At 43.6% G+C, this 16,855-nt stretch overlaps 6 protein-coding genes and 1 non-coding gene across 7 annotated transcripts; all 7 read right to left on the bottom strand.

Annotated features, from left to right (window-relative positions):
- Positions 1-321: 321 nt before the first annotated feature.
- Positions 322-3,074, bottom strand: F4813DRAFT_354091 (amidase signature enzyme). The gene is made up of 5 exons (XM_049242714.1): positions 2,832-3,074; positions 2,673-2,775; positions 1,833-2,616; positions 709-1,710; positions 322-657 (listed from the first exon to the last, which is right to left on the bottom strand). The coding sequence occupies exons 1-4, from the start codon at positions 2,954-2,956 to the stop codon at positions 929-931; spliced, it is 1,794 nt and encodes a 597-aa protein (XP_049101141.1). The 5' UTR covers positions 2,957-3,074; the 3' UTR covers positions 322-657; positions 709-928.
- F4813DRAFT_24122 (uncharacterized protein) lies at positions 2,710-4,326 on the bottom strand. Its single transcript, XM_049240020.1, has 2 exons — positions 2,856-4,326; positions 2,710-2,726 (listed from the first exon to the last, which is right to left on the bottom strand). Exon 1 carries the CDS (start codon positions 4,223-4,225, stop codon positions 3,398-3,400), a length of 828 nt encoding a protein of 275 aa, XP_049101140.1. The 5' UTR covers positions 4,226-4,326; the 3' UTR covers positions 2,710-2,726; positions 2,856-3,397.
- A 1,359-nt stretch (positions 4,327-5,685) lies between these two features.
- On the bottom strand, positions 5,686-7,123 carry F4813DRAFT_354088 (Frag1/DRAM/Sfk1). Its single transcript, XM_049242713.1, has 3 exons — positions 6,488-7,123; positions 6,267-6,425; positions 5,686-6,213 (listed from the first exon to the last, which is right to left on the bottom strand). The coding sequence occupies exons 1-3, from the start codon at positions 7,021-7,023 to the stop codon at positions 6,150-6,152; spliced, it is 759 nt and encodes a 252-aa protein (XP_049101139.1). The 5' UTR covers positions 7,024-7,123; the 3' UTR covers positions 5,686-6,149.
- Positions 7,124-10,259, bottom strand: F4813DRAFT_354085 (Six-hairpin glycosidase-like protein). The gene is made up of 10 exons (XM_049242712.1): positions 9,996-10,259; positions 9,806-9,923; positions 9,686-9,750; positions 8,746-9,632; positions 8,536-8,689; positions 8,399-8,474; positions 8,131-8,343; positions 7,634-8,066; positions 7,525-7,575; positions 7,124-7,465 (listed from the first exon to the last, which is right to left on the bottom strand). Exons 1-8 carry the CDS (start codon positions 10,055-10,057, stop codon positions 7,644-7,646), a joined length of 1,998 nt encoding a protein of 665 aa, XP_049101138.1. The 5' UTR covers positions 10,058-10,259; the 3' UTR covers positions 7,124-7,465; positions 7,525-7,575; positions 7,634-7,643.
- A 1,078-nt stretch (positions 10,260-11,337) lies between these two features.
- On the bottom strand, positions 11,338-13,000 carry F4813DRAFT_354080 (uncharacterized protein). Its single transcript, XM_049242711.1, has 3 exons — positions 12,336-13,000; positions 12,194-12,258; positions 11,338-12,100 (listed from the first exon to the last, which is right to left on the bottom strand). The coding sequence occupies exons 1-3, from the start codon at positions 12,490-12,492 to the stop codon at positions 11,768-11,770; spliced, it is 555 nt and encodes a 184-aa protein (XP_049101137.1). The 5' UTR covers positions 12,493-13,000; the 3' UTR covers positions 11,338-11,767.
- Positions 13,001-13,015: 15 nt separating this feature from the next.
- On the bottom strand, positions 13,016-13,434 carry F4813DRAFT_354078 (uncharacterized protein). Its single transcript, XM_049242710.1, has one exon. The coding sequence runs from the start codon at positions 13,384-13,386 to the stop codon at positions 13,216-13,218; it is 171 nt and encodes a 56-aa protein (XP_049101136.1). The 5' UTR covers positions 13,387-13,434; the 3' UTR covers positions 13,016-13,215.
- Positions 13,435-16,289: 2,855 nt separating this feature from the next.
- On the bottom strand, positions 16,290-16,427 carry F4813DRAFT_t54. The gene has a single exon. It is a non-coding gene; the product is annotated as a tRNA-Asn (tRNA).
- Positions 16,428-16,855: the final 428 nt, after the last annotated feature.

The raw sequence follows: 16,855 nt of genomic DNA, 5'->3' as shown, positions 1-16,855 counted from the left end.
CTAGACACTATCAACTTAGTATAATAGTCTAAATGACACAATAGCAAGAGAGTAAGTGTCTCAAACTCTCGTGGCTCTTATTGCAGATAAAGAACTATAATATGGAGAGTTGATTCATGTTATGTAAATACCTACCTAATGTATTAAAAATCGTCACCGAACTAGCCATATAGATGGCTAATAGTAAAATTGAACTAGACGATATGTATACAATGGCCCCTAGATAGAAAAACGCATAACACTATAAGAATAAGAAATAAAACTTAACTTTAATTGAGATCATACTTCGTTGCGAAACTTGATATATATTCTATTTGCGTGGTGGTATCGTGTCTACTGAGGTACAGAAAGACAATTTTCTTAACACCTTCCTCTTCCGGATGCCAATATCGAAGAGCGCGTAGCTAACCCTCATCCCGATCGAGGATGATGACGTCCGCAAGCCTAATCCACTATACGGTCCGTTACATTCCGTAGCCGCCTTGCATAAACATAACAGCCAGCGGGTCGGAATGTAGCTCTAAGGACATCACATATTTTCCTTTAACGCGGAGGTATGTATAATAGAGAATGTCCGGGCCAATAACAAGCTGTACCCTTCAGTACCTAATGCATGACACGCAGCGGAGTTACGAAAATGAGTTTTTACTTGAAAGCATGCGGGGTGAATCAGCAATTAGATAACATGCGAATAGAGAATTCGTGTACCTTAATAACGTGCCTCATTATAACATAGAACTCAAACGCCTATTATGATGAACTAATTTCCTAGTGAACCTATAATTGCGCAATAATTCGATAAGTACCTAATCTATAAGTTAACCTTTTAAGAACATCTTTGCGTAAGTTTTCTAAGAGTTTTGACCATGAAAAGTTAGAGATACAACCGATATCATAATTCCTCCCATGTCACTCAAGTCTAGAGACATCAATCTATAGTCCTGGCAATTTTGACAACGTTGGCCCACTCCTGTGGTCTGTAGCGGCCACCTTCGTAAGCTCCATTTACATACGTCTCTGCCTCCTTTGCCCAAGCCAAAAGCTGCTCTTCCGCGCCCCACTCACCCATCGCCATAAGGCCGACCGGTAGCTTGCCATCACCTTGCTCAGGGTCGACGTAACCAACGGGCGCACTGACCGCGGGGCAGCCTGTCGAATTCGCCAGCCAGATATACATCATGTTGCGGATTGTTACATTGCCGTCGCTAAATCCGTACGCCTGGTCGCCAGGGTGGATCAACCATCCAGCTTCGGGTGCCGTCGGCGTGATTATCAACATACCCGGATGCTTCTTCCATAAAAATGCGAGATGCTCCATGAGTAACCCTCTCAATTGACCATATTTGATCATATCAGTGCCCGACGTGCACGCGCCGACGGCCATTAGAAGCTGATTGCAGTTGTTGAGACCTGTGAGCGGACGCGCTGGGTCTACAGCGTGTGAATTGTGGTGGTCAATGCCCTCGGTAAGCGCCCATGCGCTGTGAGCATACTGGGCCTCTTGTACATAGGGGATACTAATATCAACAACTTCGTAACCCAGTTTATCCGTAAAATGTGCAATTGCTTTCCTAGTGACGTTAAGGACACCAGGAGAAGCTTGGTCGAACCAGTCACGATAAATGCCAATTGTTTTCTTCGCAGAAGGGCTCGGCGGAATTGACAACGCGAAAGAGCCCTGTATTGGATCTTCGGGGTTAGGCGCCGTCACTAATACATTCACAGTTAGTATATGGGTTTCATTAAGCTTTGGGATATAGATTCCTAGTGTGATAGATATTTGCGATGGGAGGTAGTTTATATTAACTGAGGAATAGGTGGGATATACTCACTAATACGATACGCAATAGCTAAGTCATTTGCTGTCGCTGCTAAGGGGCCTATGACACAGATAGAGGACTTCATTGTGTAAGCACGATGCAAGGTAGGTTTCAATCCGTACGCGCCGTTGAATGAGGCCGGAATGCGGACACTCCCTCCTGCATCGGTACCAATAGAGATAGGGACTAACCCGGAGGAGATGGCCGACCCTCCGCCAGATGACGAGCCGCCTGGATAGTACAATGGGTTGTTCCAATTTATGGGCGTCCCCCATCGCGGATTGCACCCACTAACATCTGAACCGAGCTCGTGCATTACCTGCTTGCCAATGACGATAGCACCGGCAGCTTCTAGTTGTGCGACTGGCCAGATTGTGCTCGTCGCCGGTTTAAAGAAGGGATCGGACGGATCGAAAGGCCGCCCCATATGGGATATATATCCTTCGACATCCGTGTCATCCTTGACTCCTATCGGTACTCCATCGAGAACACTTAAAGGCTGGCCAGCAGCATAACGTTCCGTCGACTTCTTAGCTGCTTCCAGTACAAGATCTTCTCTTGTAACAGACCAGGCCGACTCATACTTGGCCGGGGGATCCTGGCCTCTGGTTATGAGCGGGATTAGGGCTTTTGCTACTTGCAGTGGTGTCAATTTCCCGGATTTGAAGAGCTCATGATAATCAGCAGCGGAATAAAAACGGCCGGCTAGATCATCCGGCTGTCGTTCATAAAGATCGGGCGTGATTTCGGCCTTGCTCTGAACGACGCCATCGGCTATAAGCGGTGTGACAATGGGCTGCTCAGCTTATCAATTACTTGACATTTGAATCAGAATACATGGTGATTGCATACTTGAAGACGCCAGTCGTACTCATTTAGACGTGGTATATCTTTGACGCAACCAAACTTGGCATTTCCCCAGGTAGCCTTAGCCACGGACGGAAAATATGTGACACTGATTTTTATATGAGCAATTGGCTATATATCAATGGGGCAGATAATACTGCTTACAGTTTGGCCGCGATAACCAAAGACCAGCCTCTAAGGGGAGGATTCTTATCCTGTGCTGGCACGTATGCTGTTTTGGGGCCTTCCCTAGCAAGCGGGTATCCTGAGAATCGCTGTGTCGACGCCATTGCGATAATAAATCAATATAGCCCTTCTTACTTCTTACTAGACACGTTGTATGTTATTAAGTTACTACCCTAGGTGGCTTCGGGGCAAGGTGACTTGAGGTGAACAGATGGCACCTCGGCACCGGTAAAATGTCGCTAAATATATTGCACGGACTTAAAGTGGTAGAGTGGTTGTAGTACCTCATACCTCATACCTCGGTCCGCTTAAGCAGAAAGCCACATTTGAAGCCACAACACAACGACCCCCTGTCGACTACCAGGTATATCCCCGGAGGCCATTCCAAAACATGCTCGAGAAAAATCCAAACTTATTCTACCCTAAGTATTATAGTTGGAAATGACATATGAAACCCTTCTTTGAGGGATATATTGCTAATAGAAAACGAGCCGGAATTATCCATCCCTATATTCACTTCTCTATTCCATCCATACAGTCATGATTTACCTCCATCCTAGGATTAACAATGCCGGGCGGAACTCCGGTAGGCGTCTCCATTGTTGGAGAATCCAAGGATGATCTGGGGCGATAGGAGAAGTTGTTGGAAATGATGCTGTAGCTTCTCCCTCGGCGTATCCAACTTGCAATAGATGCTCGTGGTACCGACATATTTCTTCTAGTATGATCTTATCTAGGCTTGACCTAAGGATAAGTTCAACATCTTGACGTCGAGGAAAGACTGGTGACATTTCTTGAAAACGTGCCCATGTCTTATAGCCATCTATTTTCCTCTGGTCTTCATCGCTGCATAAGTCAAGGACTGTCCCCTTGCCCTTATCTTGTTCCGTCATATCCGGTCGAAACTTGGGCCAATACGCGGTCTCAATCTGCTCGACAATGAGATATATTATCTTGACGCTATGAAACCGTCGACCTTCGATGAGATCTTTGATGATAACTTTGATCTCGCCCTCAAAGTCTCCAGCGTTAATTACCAATCTCTCTGCTGCAGAAAAGAAGGGCTCTGGGTTCGACAACGGGTAAGGATAGCCGCTGTGTAGCTCAAGTATATCACGAGACCCTATAAACCAAGTAGTTGTGTGGATGTCTTCTGCAGTCGGGAAGCCACGCACAACTGAGTGGTTCACAGCAACTTCTCGTGACTCTTGGCAAACATGGGCAACTACAGGCGGTAGAAGACGCCAGTTCTCCCAAGGTACATTCTTGGCAAAGAGTTGGATGCGACCTCTGGGGAGAGCATGAACCCAGATCAGGCGTCTTATCTCTGTAGGTAGTCGAGGAAATTGTGGGAAGGATTGGTAGTTTGACATTTGCTGTACTCGTCTTGGGGTCTTGCTGGTTCAGTTTAGGGGCTAAGTTGTGGGCAGGCTAAAAGCTGGACGCTTCGAGTAAGCTTTTTTTCGACCCAAACTGAATATCCGTGCTACTCTCGTCATAAAATTCGGTATGGCCGTTACAGATTCGGGGCTCAACCATAACTGCTAGGATGCACGGCTTCTTAAATTAGTATTTTATAGTTTCCGACATCCGAAGAGCAAGAGTTAATACCAGAGTCAAGTAAGATAGTATGTGCCAGGAGGACGGGGGTTTGAGAACCTGGAAATCCATCAGGGGCCTTGAATCTCGATATATGAACATATATAAACACAGCATGCGAGGATTGGGGCAGCATTGGACTGTCGTGATTGTACAACGATGGTTTCCATTGCGTAAGGCTGCCTGGCCAAACTGGGACGGATTGAAATTTGTGGATCCAGTGAAGGACATTGGAGTTGACGTGATTAGTTGGGCTGATCGCATCATTCTCTTATTACTGGTGGTTCTCTAATGTTTGATGCCGCAATTCCACACAACTTGATGATATATATAGGTATACATCTAGTTTGGCATTGTGATAACCTGTGGATGTTCAACCATGATTCCTCCGAGAACCAGTGTTTTATGATGACCTATTTATCTAGCAATATCTCGCCATCTCCAATAATGATCCCCTCCGCTTAAACGATCTTCATTCGCGTTATTCGGCATCTACTTAATTTTATTGAGCATATTTCATCTCTAAGTTGTTGCTGTCATGGTCGCTTTGTTTCCTCTTGGAACTAGTCTGATAGAGATAAAATGTGCATAAGGAAAAATATCCCGCCGACTTGAAGCTGATAGTATAGAACTCGTGATATTCGCAGGTATCCTAATATATCCTTCGGGAGACAATATATTACCCATATGCTGGCGTATGAGTGCTCCTACGATATTGGTTCATGCATGGCGACAAAGGGTATCAAATGACCGATGTAAAAGAGTCAGCCTATACAATTCCCATACGAGGGGACATTCTTCCGATGCCCACTCGTTTTTATGATCGACCTTCCTCGGCCTTCTTGACTTTCCGTTCGGCCCATTTCAATGCTTCGCCGGTACCAAAATACAGCACCGTCCAGAAGAAACCTGCCCTAAGCAAAGCTTTCTCCACAACTTGAGGCGGCGTGTTCATGAATCTCCTCTCAACGACTAAATGCCATGATGATTCTAAGACGAAGCCCGTAGAACATATGCGGCCAAGTTGATCCTTGCCAGTGGTATTGTGGATGCGTTCGGCTAGTTGAAGCGAGAATGGTTTAGATGAAGCCATCTTTTGTATTTTTGTATTTTTGTATTCTTTTTATCGACACGCTAAACGTGATGTGTAATCTGCATAGTGCTACTAGAGGAGAAATTTTGTGCAAGTTTATGAGTAGTGCACGGTCCAGAAGCACGTTTGCGATAAGTGCTTGACGCTAATAAAAGTGGAGATAGTGCCATTAACACCGCCGCACTTTGTAGCCCCTTAGATGAAGGAAGTACTTAGGTTAACCTTTCATCCGAGCCATTTAAGGTCTCTTTTAGTAATCTTATGAGTGTAGTCCCTGGGCGCTGTAACTAGTAGATAAGAGGAGACTACATCTTAAACATCCTCAATAAACTAGTTAATAGAAGTATTTGTCATAAAAACATCAAATTATAAAGTATACCAGTTTGGAATATCATCAAGTCAGCAAGCCCTTACCTGCCTCACCCCTATTTTATACCTGCAGAATCTTACACGATGCTTGTAGTAGTCTAGATAAAATCCAGTATTCAGCTGCCACCAGATGAGGACAAGATTAAGTACGGAATGACGGCTGTAACAATATCACGGTGTCTGTATCGTATCATAAAGTCCAGGTCTAAGTTTACTCTTTTGTGTTATGTGAAAACCTATGGTAACAGCGGTTGCTGCTCAGCATCGTTCTCAACCACAGGACGATCGCCCTCCCTAAACCTATATCTCTTGTTAAATTGATAATCCAGTAACTTCAACTTTCATTAACTCACATTGTGTATCCCACAAACGAAACAAGCCAGAAAGAACCGAGATAAGTTAAGCACCATTCGAGTATGCCCGAGGACTTGAAATAACCGTCGTACATAAGAATTACGAATGCTAGTCCGCAACCAAACTGACAGATCACTAGAGCTGTGTTGAAGATGCACCTTTGGTCACGTTAACGTCACAGCTTTTTCAAATTCGAGATTTCCCCCCTGATTAAACGTACCATTTCCTCAAGCCCATAAACACTACAGGACCCCAAATTTGATCCCACCACACAGCAGTGGTAGTGACTGCACTCGCAAAAAGGCCTCCAAATGTACCCATGAGGAGGTGTCGATGTCGTACATGCGCATCGTCTGTATCAAAAATACTGAGGTTTATTAAGCTAACAGCAGCAGTAATGCCGGCAATCTGCGCAATTAAGCTCACGGTCTGCCGCCACGGGGCGTCGTCTGTCAGTCCGTAGAAATTAGGCGAATAGCGTACATGATGTACCGAGAACATGGTCCCAAGAAACGCAATTCCGGTAGCTGCACACCCAATAATAAACACGGGCTTAAACTGATGGGCAGCAATGTCGCTAATAAATGGGACATATGGGTTCACCTGTCCGGGGTATTGGGGACGGCCGATAGCCAGCCATCTCACCAGTAAAATAGTGAGCGTCAAAAACCAAGATAAACCAGCAAGAAGAGGGAAGAGCCAGAGACGCCGAGTGGAAAAGAAATCTCGGAATGTGCGATACCAAATCCCTGCCATGTTGCATTCATGGAGTAAAATGAAATGAACAGTCTCTGGTCTACGGATGAATGCTTCCAATCGCCGGCTCCTAGTGGAAAGAGTCGAATTAAATTAAGATTAAGACTACGATTTCTATCTTGAGATAAAGGTTACCTACACGCCTGCGCGCCTCTACGTACCTAGGTTAGTCGAAAGCCCATACGTCATAAGTCTCGGGCTGTCCCGAAGTGGGGCTGAGAGAAGCGGGGATGACATTGCTCGGGTCGGCGTCTCAAAAGTAGGTACCTAGGTACCTACCTAACCTAGACGCTACCTATATAATCTAGCTTACCCAATATACGAATTCTTCACATTCAAAGCGCCTTCAATAAACCTTCATGTTTAACAGCCCAAGTTCCATCCTTGGGAAAACCCGGGGCATCCTTCGTGGACCCGTTCCAACCAGCAATCATGTACGCGACTGCATTATTATTCGTTAATAACCGTAACGACTTCGACGAGACTATGTAAAGTGCTCACCTGCATAAAGGAATCCTGCATTACCAGGCATAAACGGAGGAGGGGTGCCACCTATATACAACTATTAGAATGATAGGATGGCATCTCGTTTATTGTAGATAAAGCCTACCATCACCTCCTCACACAGCAAATCCTGCGTCATCGAATATCCAATAGTTATACGCCGTCATGTGATAGATAGCACGCTCTGGATTCCCAATTCTAGCAGAGTTGATCGCCAGTACGGGTCGGCCCCACCCACGGATCTTGTCATCGGTCCATACTTCCCAAATCTTATCCGCCGTCTTCAGTGCAACGTCAGGGTCAACTGCTGGTGTATCGGGAAGAATACCCTGAAGCATAATGAGGCTTCGAGGGTCTCCGTTAAGTTTAGGATTTTCCCACCAAGAACTATTTAGACCCTCATAGACAGCGTACAGGCCACCAGCTTGGGGTGGGCGAGCTAGATTCTCCGCGACGGTTGTCCATTTCTCAGGAATGCGCTGGCCTAGCCTCCTCTTCCATTCGCGCGCAACGTCTAGCCCATACCTCCAATATGCAATCTAGGTAGTGAATATGAGTTATACTGTGTACGATGCCGTAAGAGCTGGTAGGTGTGCCACTTACTTCATAAGCTAGGTTCAGCGTTTCGGCTGGTGGCGTGTTTTCTGTCACTCCGTAACTAGGCGGGCCAAGGTCATAGCGTCCCGAGCTCTCATTTTTCCAAGCATAGGAAGCCATGTAATCGGCAGCGGCGCTTACGACGGCATCCCATCTTTTCAACGTCTCTCGTCTAGGAGAAGCTTGGTATGCTAATTCTGCCATGTACATGGAATGAGGCTAGAAGAGACGGTAGTGTTAAAGAGATGTTATTAAAATAATAATTCCAACGTACCTGCTGCCATAAAAGTAGACCGTTGATACCACCCGGCGAGCTAACTCCAGTGTCGGCTTCAGTCATCTTTGGCCACCTAGTCAGCATCCTATTAGTTGTTCACCATATATATTCCGGGGAGTTCGGAATCAAATCACCTAGCCCCTTCCCACCCCATTGACTTTGCTCTCGCCATCGACGAAGGTAACAGAGTCTCGTACAATCCAGGAAAGATATTATCAAAATACTTCTGTCGGCCCCACGTCAACCAATGGGCATTATGCCAAACAACCATTTCCATGTGAAATTTTCCTACGGAAATTTAGCTCTAGGGCAAATACGTTAGAATGAGCACCGGCGACACATACCATACCACCCGTTATTCATCAATCCACTTTCTTGCGGTGACTGGCCTGTCGCTGCGCTGTTCACTCGAACATGATATTGTGATAAGATAATACGTCGCTGGAGCTCGTCCGCTTTCGGATTCGAAGAAGATGTCAAATCAACGAAACCGCCTTCCTCCCAGTACCGATTCCACTCTCTAGGGTTTCTTTCTTGGATACTCGATGGAAGTGCAGCTGTCTGTTTATTTGGAGAAAAATGTGCAGTAAAGTCTATAGTATTCGATCGATCGCAAGTCTTAGATGATGCTGAGAGAGTATAGCGGTGGGCGATGAGAGTATTTGATCCAGGCGGTTCGACTCTGGAGAGGTTAAGTGGACTTCCGACAGACCATCGTAAGTTAACAAAATAATTCGTCTCTTGTAGCTCATGATAGATATGTGCCTCGTCCACTTTAAAGCTTTTGATAATAGAAGTAGTATGGTTAAGAGGGAAGTCATATACACCGGCGAAAACTTCATACTTATACTTCGTAGTGTGTATTGGCGGATAGGGGAAGTCAAGCTCAATTTCTAGGTCACCCGAGGCTATAAGCTGTGATTCGATACGGAAAGCTACCGCATCAGACCCGAAGTCTCCCTGGGTAACAACTTTGACGCTCTCTCCGAAAATATCAAACGTAGATGTTATAACTCCGTTCCATAGGTTGAGTTCCTGAACCTCGTTCGTGATTTGAGAAGCTGCCAAAGTAGCTCCCTGGTACCTGAGGCCAATACGACCTAGGTTAATTCGATTGGGATTAGAAATGAGCCACTGCGAAACTTCTGGAAGATTAGAGTCGGGGATATCATAAGAGACATTTCTACCGTGCGTGATCATTGCTACGCCATGGTAATCACTAACTCTTTCCCTGTATATACATTAGAAACCTAAGATAGAAAAGGGGTTAGATGGGTAAGGTACTTCTCTGTCGGTAGAGAATCATTATGCCACGCCCAACTAGACAGTGTGTTAAAAGGTAGGATGGTCTTGGTACTATTATCAGCATTGCATCCCTTGAAATTAATAGGAGAATTCCGTTACCTGCATCCCCGTGTTGTCAACATTGAATGCGAAATTACCATTTCCCACTTGTAAAGGGGTAGTATTATTATCGACCAGCCTCTCTCTCTTAACATTGTACTTGCTAACAATATCCTGCCTTTATTTGAGGTAAGATTAGATCAAGTAAACTTAAAATGGTATGTCACTCTTCTGCTTAAGCCACACATACCTGTTGATCTTTCCAAAGGCCAGATCTGACAGCAATACGAGACCAAGAAGCAAAAAGACCATAGCTCTTCACGAAACAGAAGACAAGCTGATTATAACACAGCGACGTCAACTGATGCTAGGAACGATCTGAATTTATTCGATTGTACATTGTTTATTAAACGAAAGGCCGGGATAAATGCCCCCGAATTTCACCATTTCCTCAGAGGGAACTCTTATCTTCGGAAACTAATGAATCAAAGAGACCTTCCCCCACGAATAAACGGACCGGCTTTGTGGGGGAAATGGAGAAATTCTCTGGCCTCTCCACAATCTGTAAAAGCCAGGATTCTACCCCTGGTTCACCCCATGGGGGCGTATTTATATAGATGGAAGCCATACCTCGCTTAGCCACTTGCATATTTGATGGGTTAATTTGAAGAGCTTTGCAAATTAGTCACTTTCATTAAACGTGTATCCAATATAGTAGGACGACTGATAGAAATTTGAGGGACTAGTTAGGAATGATATCTTCAACATTCACCTAGTTAGGTACGGAGTAATAACTACTAACTTAATAAAAGGTAATATATGCTATTATCTATAACCTACCGGAGAGGTACTTAAAACGATCATTTGGAAATCACGAGGTTAAAAGGTCCCTTTTATCAAGCCTATCGCTAGGTAGGTAAATTATACTAGAGCGAGTTCTACGGGCAAGGTACTGGTACCAAACCTTTTAGTCTTAAAGTCTGATTTTGGACTCAGTAAAAATTAGTTCTTAGGCGGCTATATTCGAGATAATTGTAATTCTATCGACTAACCTTACAAAGCTGGTAGCCTATCCATACGCTTTCTCGGGGGCTAGCCAGAACTTGGTCTTCTATATAATCAATTAATATTGCTAATATGCTCAAAGGTACTAGAGCCTAATTTAGTGATATAAATAAAGCGGTTGTGCTATAGCGATTCTAATAGTTACTAATGAGCTGATGCTCGGACGGATTTCTCCTTTGAGACACTTGATGCCCTTCGCATGCCAGCGTTCGGGCAATCGCTCGACCTGGTCGACTCCCAGACCCAGATACTCAAAGCAGGGAAACAAATTGAAACAAAAGGACCATATGTACCTACCTACATACCACTGTTCAATACATAAACGAGTTTGACGAAATACAAGCGGGGCTCTGGCCAGCATTAACTCGATGGTGGATAGAGACCGAGAACTCGACCAGATCCTTCTCGACGCCTTTTCACGTTTCAAAGTAGTACATGATGATTCAAGTGATAGCGAGGAGCACGACACGTGTGCTATAGGGGCGGGCTTCGAGGTTGCTTTGGTAAGTTCTTGACAAGAACATATGCTCGTACTGAGATGGTCAGGTATATTTCGTGAGGGCTGGCTTGACTGAATACATACAAGGAATCGATTAGTAATGATAGATATACATATCATGATTGTATTGATTGTGATGAGCTTCAAGTTTTTACCCGTCCCTCTAGAGTTCAACAGTTTCCAGGTCACCAAGTTACTTCGATCCCCTCAACAATGTTTCGTGAAGCTCAAGGCTGTATGAAATTTCATAACGAACTGAATCAAACCCGCCGTTCTCAAAGGATTGTATTAATATCCCAGTAAATAGAGCGCAATGAAACACGCCGTACTATTATACAATGTACTAAGATCTTATGACATCCATACCAGAGTACTTTCATTCTCGACCCCAAGTAAAAATCGTCAAATTACCTAGAAACCTGGTAGCTGTTTGTGTGGTGGATTTATATATTTTGAACTTAGTATCTCAACAGTGAATCCTTCATTTCCTTGAGACGTTTAACTATCTCGGGTGTCTTACTCATCATGGTTATCAAATCTTCAATTGGAAAGCTATCCCAGAGCCGGTTGGTAGCTTTCACAATGTCGTCGTGCCTTGACATAGGTTTAGAATTTAAGTTGTTATTATCAGCATCGTCATGTCCACTAAATGGACCCCATGCATTCTCAACAGGATTAAGGCTTCGGCGATCGGAAGCCTTTTTCAAGGTGGTATAAATGCCACCGAGGATGCCTCCGGCTTGGACAACACCGCCGACAGTGGCAACTCCATAGCCACCCATCGCAGCACTCTGATTATCAAATGAACTTTAGCTATCTCTGAACTGGGGGGTTTCAGGATTTACAGACAGATCTTATGGTTGGAGGAATCTCAAGACACTAACCTGCAGTATAGCGAACAGACTTCCTGCAGCTACGTTCGCAGTCTGGGCACCAGCCGCTATCGAGCCTAACGAAAAATACAGGTTAGCTAAGTTGCTCTTCCAATTAAACTAAAAGGTGAGAAGAATTAATATAGAAATATACCTGCTGCAATACCGCTTGCTCCAAATCCGAAAGCACCTAAAACCGGGCCGGCGATAGCCATCGGTGCTGCGATCGCAATACCAGCGGTTGCGTAGGCAGCAGTTTTCTTTGGGTTCTGTCGGATCCAGCTCCGATATCCTTCCCAAGAATCGGCCATTGTGTTCAATATAAATATCCTCTATTTATTGTTCGTAACGTGATGCCGCTGTGGATATTCGTAATCTCGGATTGAGTGCAGTCTGAGTGTTTGTAGCGGGGAGGTTAATATAGTTGCGAAATAGAGATAGAGGTCCGTTCTTATATGCAACTCTGTGTTGGCTTGGAGACGGTTCTAGTAAAGGGAACCAGAAATGTTGGAACAAGGGGGAAAGTCGGGGTTTAATCACCAGGCTGTGATGGCCAGGTTGTTAGGCCTAAGAAAGGTCAGGCCATACAGCAATTACAGCCTGCAGTAAGCCGTGGTTGTGCATTTCGGCATATTGATATTACTGGCTCATTTCTTACACTGTGAGGATCGGATCGAAAAGAAAGTCCTCCATTTGTAACTGTTATGGGATTGAATTTCTGACATGTCAAACTTCAACGCTAGTCATGAGAGGAGAACTCTTTGGTTGATAGGCAGCTATGATCGAGTAAGTTCTAACCCATCAAACAGAACATTTACGATGTGTAGCTTTTTTTTTTAAAAAAAAAGATTAATGTGTCGCACTGAAACGTTTCTATCAAATTATTAAAATGCAAACGCAACTCAAGTGAAAGAATACCATACATAGCAATTTCAAGTTTCATAGCCCTCCTCCGTACGCACTGTTGACCCCATACCGAAGTGTCTAAGACCAGGGAAAATATGATTAATCATTTATGCATAAACGCATAATATTTATCCTCTCAGACTTGTGATAACTTCCTCTGCTCCCCTCTGTCCTGAGCGAACAGCACCATCCATGTATCCTTTCCATACCACGGCAGTCCCTGTGCCGACGAGGTGAATATTTCCGACGGGCGCCCGCAGTACATCCGAACCAAGTGATGTTAACACCCCGGGGCCCATTACAGGTGATGGAGCACCAAGAAAGTAACATACTTCTCAAATAATTTCCATATTTCGGACTGGTTACTGTCGTTCACCCACGTAGCTCCGGCATCATTTATACCAACTTGTTTAGAGCTGGATTTGATGCTTAATGTCTTGCCACTAACCCTGTCGGTAGCCTCTAAGACTAAGCACGTAAAACCAGCTGCCTAGATATTCACCAGTAACTTTAAACGTACAGTAAAAATCCACTAAACGTACAGCACATCCACTTTCACGTGAGATAGCCCGATATGCCACCACCTACCTAATTTGTATTGGGATTAGCATTGCTCCCTAACAAATTCGTAGTTTTACCTGATCGTATTGTAATATCTGTATTCAATTGAATATAAAATTTAAATTGAAGCTATTACCACCTTTTCGATGAGTTAGCAAATAACAGCCTTGGTAACGGCCCCAACACAGCCGCCTTAACAACAGTATATACAACAGTATACGATCCCCTCATCCCTAGCGCTAGCGCCAGCGAGGCCTAATATCGCATCCAGCCTCCACGGGTTATAGGGCTTACAGGGCTATTAATAGTGGTCTCCAGGGCCTTCCCAACAGCCTCAACAGCCCCAGCAGCCTGTAATTCAACGGCAACAGGCGCCTATTATCCCTTCTCAACGACCTGCAGGGCAGCAAAATCAGTGGCCAAGTCAATATAACCAATCAAATCAACAGCCTTAGCCTCCGTATTATTACCTTAATTGAGTATATAAACCTATAGCCTGTATATACGTATTAGATTTAATTATAAATATATTAATTTTTATTTATTTAAATTTTATATTCAATTAAATACAGATATTACAATACGATTAGGTAAAACTACGAATTTGTTAGGGAGCAATGTTAATCCCAATACAAATTAGGTAGGTGGTGGCATATCGGGCTATCTCACGTGAAAGTGGATGTGCTGTACGTTTAGTGGATTTTTACTATACGTTTAAAGTTACTGGATATTCACTGCTGCTTGGAGGCTACTGAGGCTAGCTCTAATAATTACTACATCTGCCGTAATATAATTCATCTTAGAAGGGCCGATTATATCAAAGGTCATCGTGATAACTAGGACTAGGGTCTGTGGACTTTTGAAAATAGTTAGTACTAGGCAGCCAATTCAAGTTTAAGGCTATGGTTTCAAATACATCCGAAATTGTTAAAGTATCCCCCCCAGCACTTTAATGTGTTTTAATAAGGACGAATAAATAGTCTCCCGTCACAGACACCATGCGGGATCCTCGGAGGCCGCCAGTGGGGCCGGACTCCGTTGAAGCAGAGAACACCACAAATCTCATTACTTGTTATTTGGAAAAATCATGCATTTTCTTCAGGAATTAATTATGGTTCAGTGCCACGAAGTAATTGCTGCCTAGTCCAAGTTCTTATATAATTCTTACACCCTGTGATAGATATCTCCTCTGCCAGTTGACCTTCTACTCGCATATCCCCAAGTACCTAAGGTTAGTCCTCATCTGGAATTATAACATAAATTCACCATTCTTAGTCTCTCTGACTTAGTATAATGTTAAAACTAGAGCTTCCACCTTGTACACCTAAGTTTAGTACTTTATATCTTGAGTTGGGTCCAATATTACAATTTCTTATTCATTATTACATGTATTCCCCTTTCCTAGTATTTCAATGCTGGTATTCTTGGCTTCTGCCGAGGATCGGCGACGGTGTACTAGAAGCCAACCTTCATACGATTTCTCATCTTTAGTTAACACTAGCAGCTGAGAGACGAGAAATATATCGTTACGTTATATTTAAAGGATCACACGTAGTTGAGGTTTAGGAGATGTTCTAGTAATGAACACAATGCATGATATGACACTAGGGCTCATATCATATATAGATCCACAGTTACGGTAGATATAGTGTAGTATTTAGATAAAGCTTGATAAATAAACACATTTATAGGTAGGAAAGTTTGTATATCGTTTGCATGTAGAGTTGTTCCTTTTTTTATGAAAAGAAAAGCTACCTATCGAGTTGGACTGCTAGTATCCTTGCAATGGTATAGCCAGGGATATCACCAAGCTCAACTATCCGAATAGATACAGTTCCATTTTAAGATTGACGCTGCTGTAATTATAATTTTATGTACATTTTATTTACCTACCTACATGTATATAAACATGAGTGAAAGTCGCATCACAAATTCAGACGGTTGGGCGCCGACATCCTCCTCAAACTTATGAAAGAGTTGTTCGGCTTTCCAAGTAGGCTCACCTGAGTTAAGTATCAGAATATACTGTAGGTGTGAGCGCTGTGTATCCATGTACACTTTCCTGTGTTTTTCGGCCAATTCCAGTTCCAATTCCATGCTACCGGGTTTGCAGTAGCCACTAGGCACGTAATTCAGCGAGAATGATACAGAATGCTAGGGCAGAGAAGGAAATCAAATCTGAAAATACAGATGAAAGGTAGGTAGCAGAGATAATCTAAATCTTGCGTTCTTTATACGTAGCACTCCTGCTTCTCTTTTATATTTACGCACCTGTAGAACATCAGAAGACAAGTTCTTTCATTTTGTTTTTCATCAGTGACTTTGTAAATTCCTGTTAGTTAAAAAGGTAATTGGGGTAACTATCGAATTAACAAACTAACTCTTATAAGACCTAATCACAACACAAGGGCGTACAATAAGGGGGTTGGATTGAGACAGGTAAATCTTCGAAGCTGGACACTTCCTATATTGCGTACTATGCGCCCGCGTCTATGAACGTATGTCTTACTAGCGGGTCTATCTAGAATATAAATTGCCTACTATCTTATACTCATAATATAAAATTAGAAAATTTAAAATAGCAAACATTAGTTGAACAATTGAATTGGATCTTGAGAACCCAGAAGAAGTTTCGCTGAAACGACGCAGGCCTGATTTGAACAGACGCTCCCGAAAAGAAGAATATTTCTCTGGAAAGTGTTAAAAAATTACTGTACAGTTGACACAAAGGGGAAGAAGACTAACAGTCTTGCGCGTTAGATAACTCTGCCACTGCGCTATCTGATGCTGGCAATGCTGGTGATAGCATCGTGAGTTACGTTGTGCTATAGGCATTTCTGGAATTTCCTCGTTGCACTATGTGACTTAGCGTAGAGAGTAGACTCGGCGGCCAAGTTTCACATTCGCTAGCATAAGAGAGCATAAGGAGGAGAAATACTGATAATAGTAGTCCATAAAGATGACAACGGAAGGCTATAGAGATTAGAGAACTGGCTATTATGAAAAGCCCATATATATAAAGGTGCTTAGGAGGTAAATATACCTATCTTGGTGTGTTTTTCTTTGCTCGGTGTCAGTCAGCAATGACACCAGTTTTGTTCATTATGGAGAGCTCCTATCATTGTAGGGTTTATCAAACTATAACGACTTTACAAGTATATATTACGCCGGCATAAAACTTCCATTATAGGAAATATTTTCACGTAT

Source organism: Daldinia decipiens (assembly GCF_022478715.1).
Source record: "Daldinia decipiens strain CBS 113046 unplaced genomic scaffold F4813scaffold_10, whole genome shotgun sequence".
Classification (NCBI taxonomy): domain Eukaryota; kingdom Fungi; phylum Ascomycota; class Sordariomycetes; order Xylariales; family Hypoxylaceae; genus Daldinia; species Daldinia decipiens.
Note: the sequence above shows the minus strand (reverse complement) of the source record. Positions and strands in the feature narration are given on the sequence as shown.

Coding starts and splice junctions, on each gene's coding strand:
- F4813DRAFT_354080 (XM_049242711.1), bottom strand. CDS start 12,492: ATGGCCGATTCTTGGGAAGGATATCGGAGCTGGATCCGACAGAACCCA. Junction 12,259..12,335: donor AGCAAGCGGTATTGCAGCAG/GTATATTTCTAT, acceptor ATTTTTCGTTAG/GCTCGATAGCGGCTGGTGCC. Junction 12,101..12,193: donor GTCTGTTCGCTATACTGCAG/GTTAGTGTCTTG, acceptor TTTGATAATCAG/AGTGCTGCGATGGGTGGCTA.
- F4813DRAFT_354085 (XM_049242712.1), bottom strand. CDS start 10,057: ATGGTCTTTTTGCTTCTTGGTCTCGTATTGCTGTCAGATCTGGCCTTT. Junction 8,690..8,745: donor GATGAATAACGGGTGGTATG/GTATGTGTCGCC, acceptor AAATTTCCGTAG/GAAAATTTCACATGGAAATG. Junction 8,475..8,535: donor ATGGGGTGGGAAGGGGCTAG/GTGATTTGATTC, acceptor GATGCTGACTAG/GTGGCCAAAGATGACTGAAG.
- F4813DRAFT_354078 (XM_049242710.1), bottom strand. CDS start 13,386: ATGGGCCCCGGGGTGTTAACATCACTTGGTTCGGATGTACTGCGGGCG.
- F4813DRAFT_354091 (XM_049242714.1), bottom strand. CDS start 2,956: ATGGCGTCGACACAGCGATTCTCAGGATACCCGCTTGCTAGGGAAGGC. Junction 2,617..2,672: donor AGTACGACTGGCGTCTTCAA/GTATGCAATCAC, acceptor TAAGCTGAGCAG/CCCATTGTCACACCGCTTAT. Junction 1,711..1,832: donor AGCTATTGCGTATCGTATTA/GTGAGTATATCC, acceptor TGAATGTATTAG/TGACGGCGCCTAACCCCGAA.
- F4813DRAFT_24122 (XM_049240020.1), bottom strand. CDS start 4,225: ATGTCAAACTACCAATCCTTCCCACAATTTCCTCGACTACCTACAGAG.
- F4813DRAFT_354088 (XM_049242713.1), bottom strand. CDS start 7,023: ATGGCAGGGATTTGGTATCGCACATTCCGAGATTTCTTTTCCACTCGG. Junction 6,426..6,487: donor TTTATGGGCTTGAGGAAATG/GTACGTTTAATC, acceptor ACGTGACCAAAG/GTGCATCTTCAACACAGCTC. Junction 6,214..6,266: donor TCGTTTGTGGGATACACAAT/GTGAGTTAATGA, acceptor CAAGAGATATAG/GTTTAGGGAGGGCGATCGTC.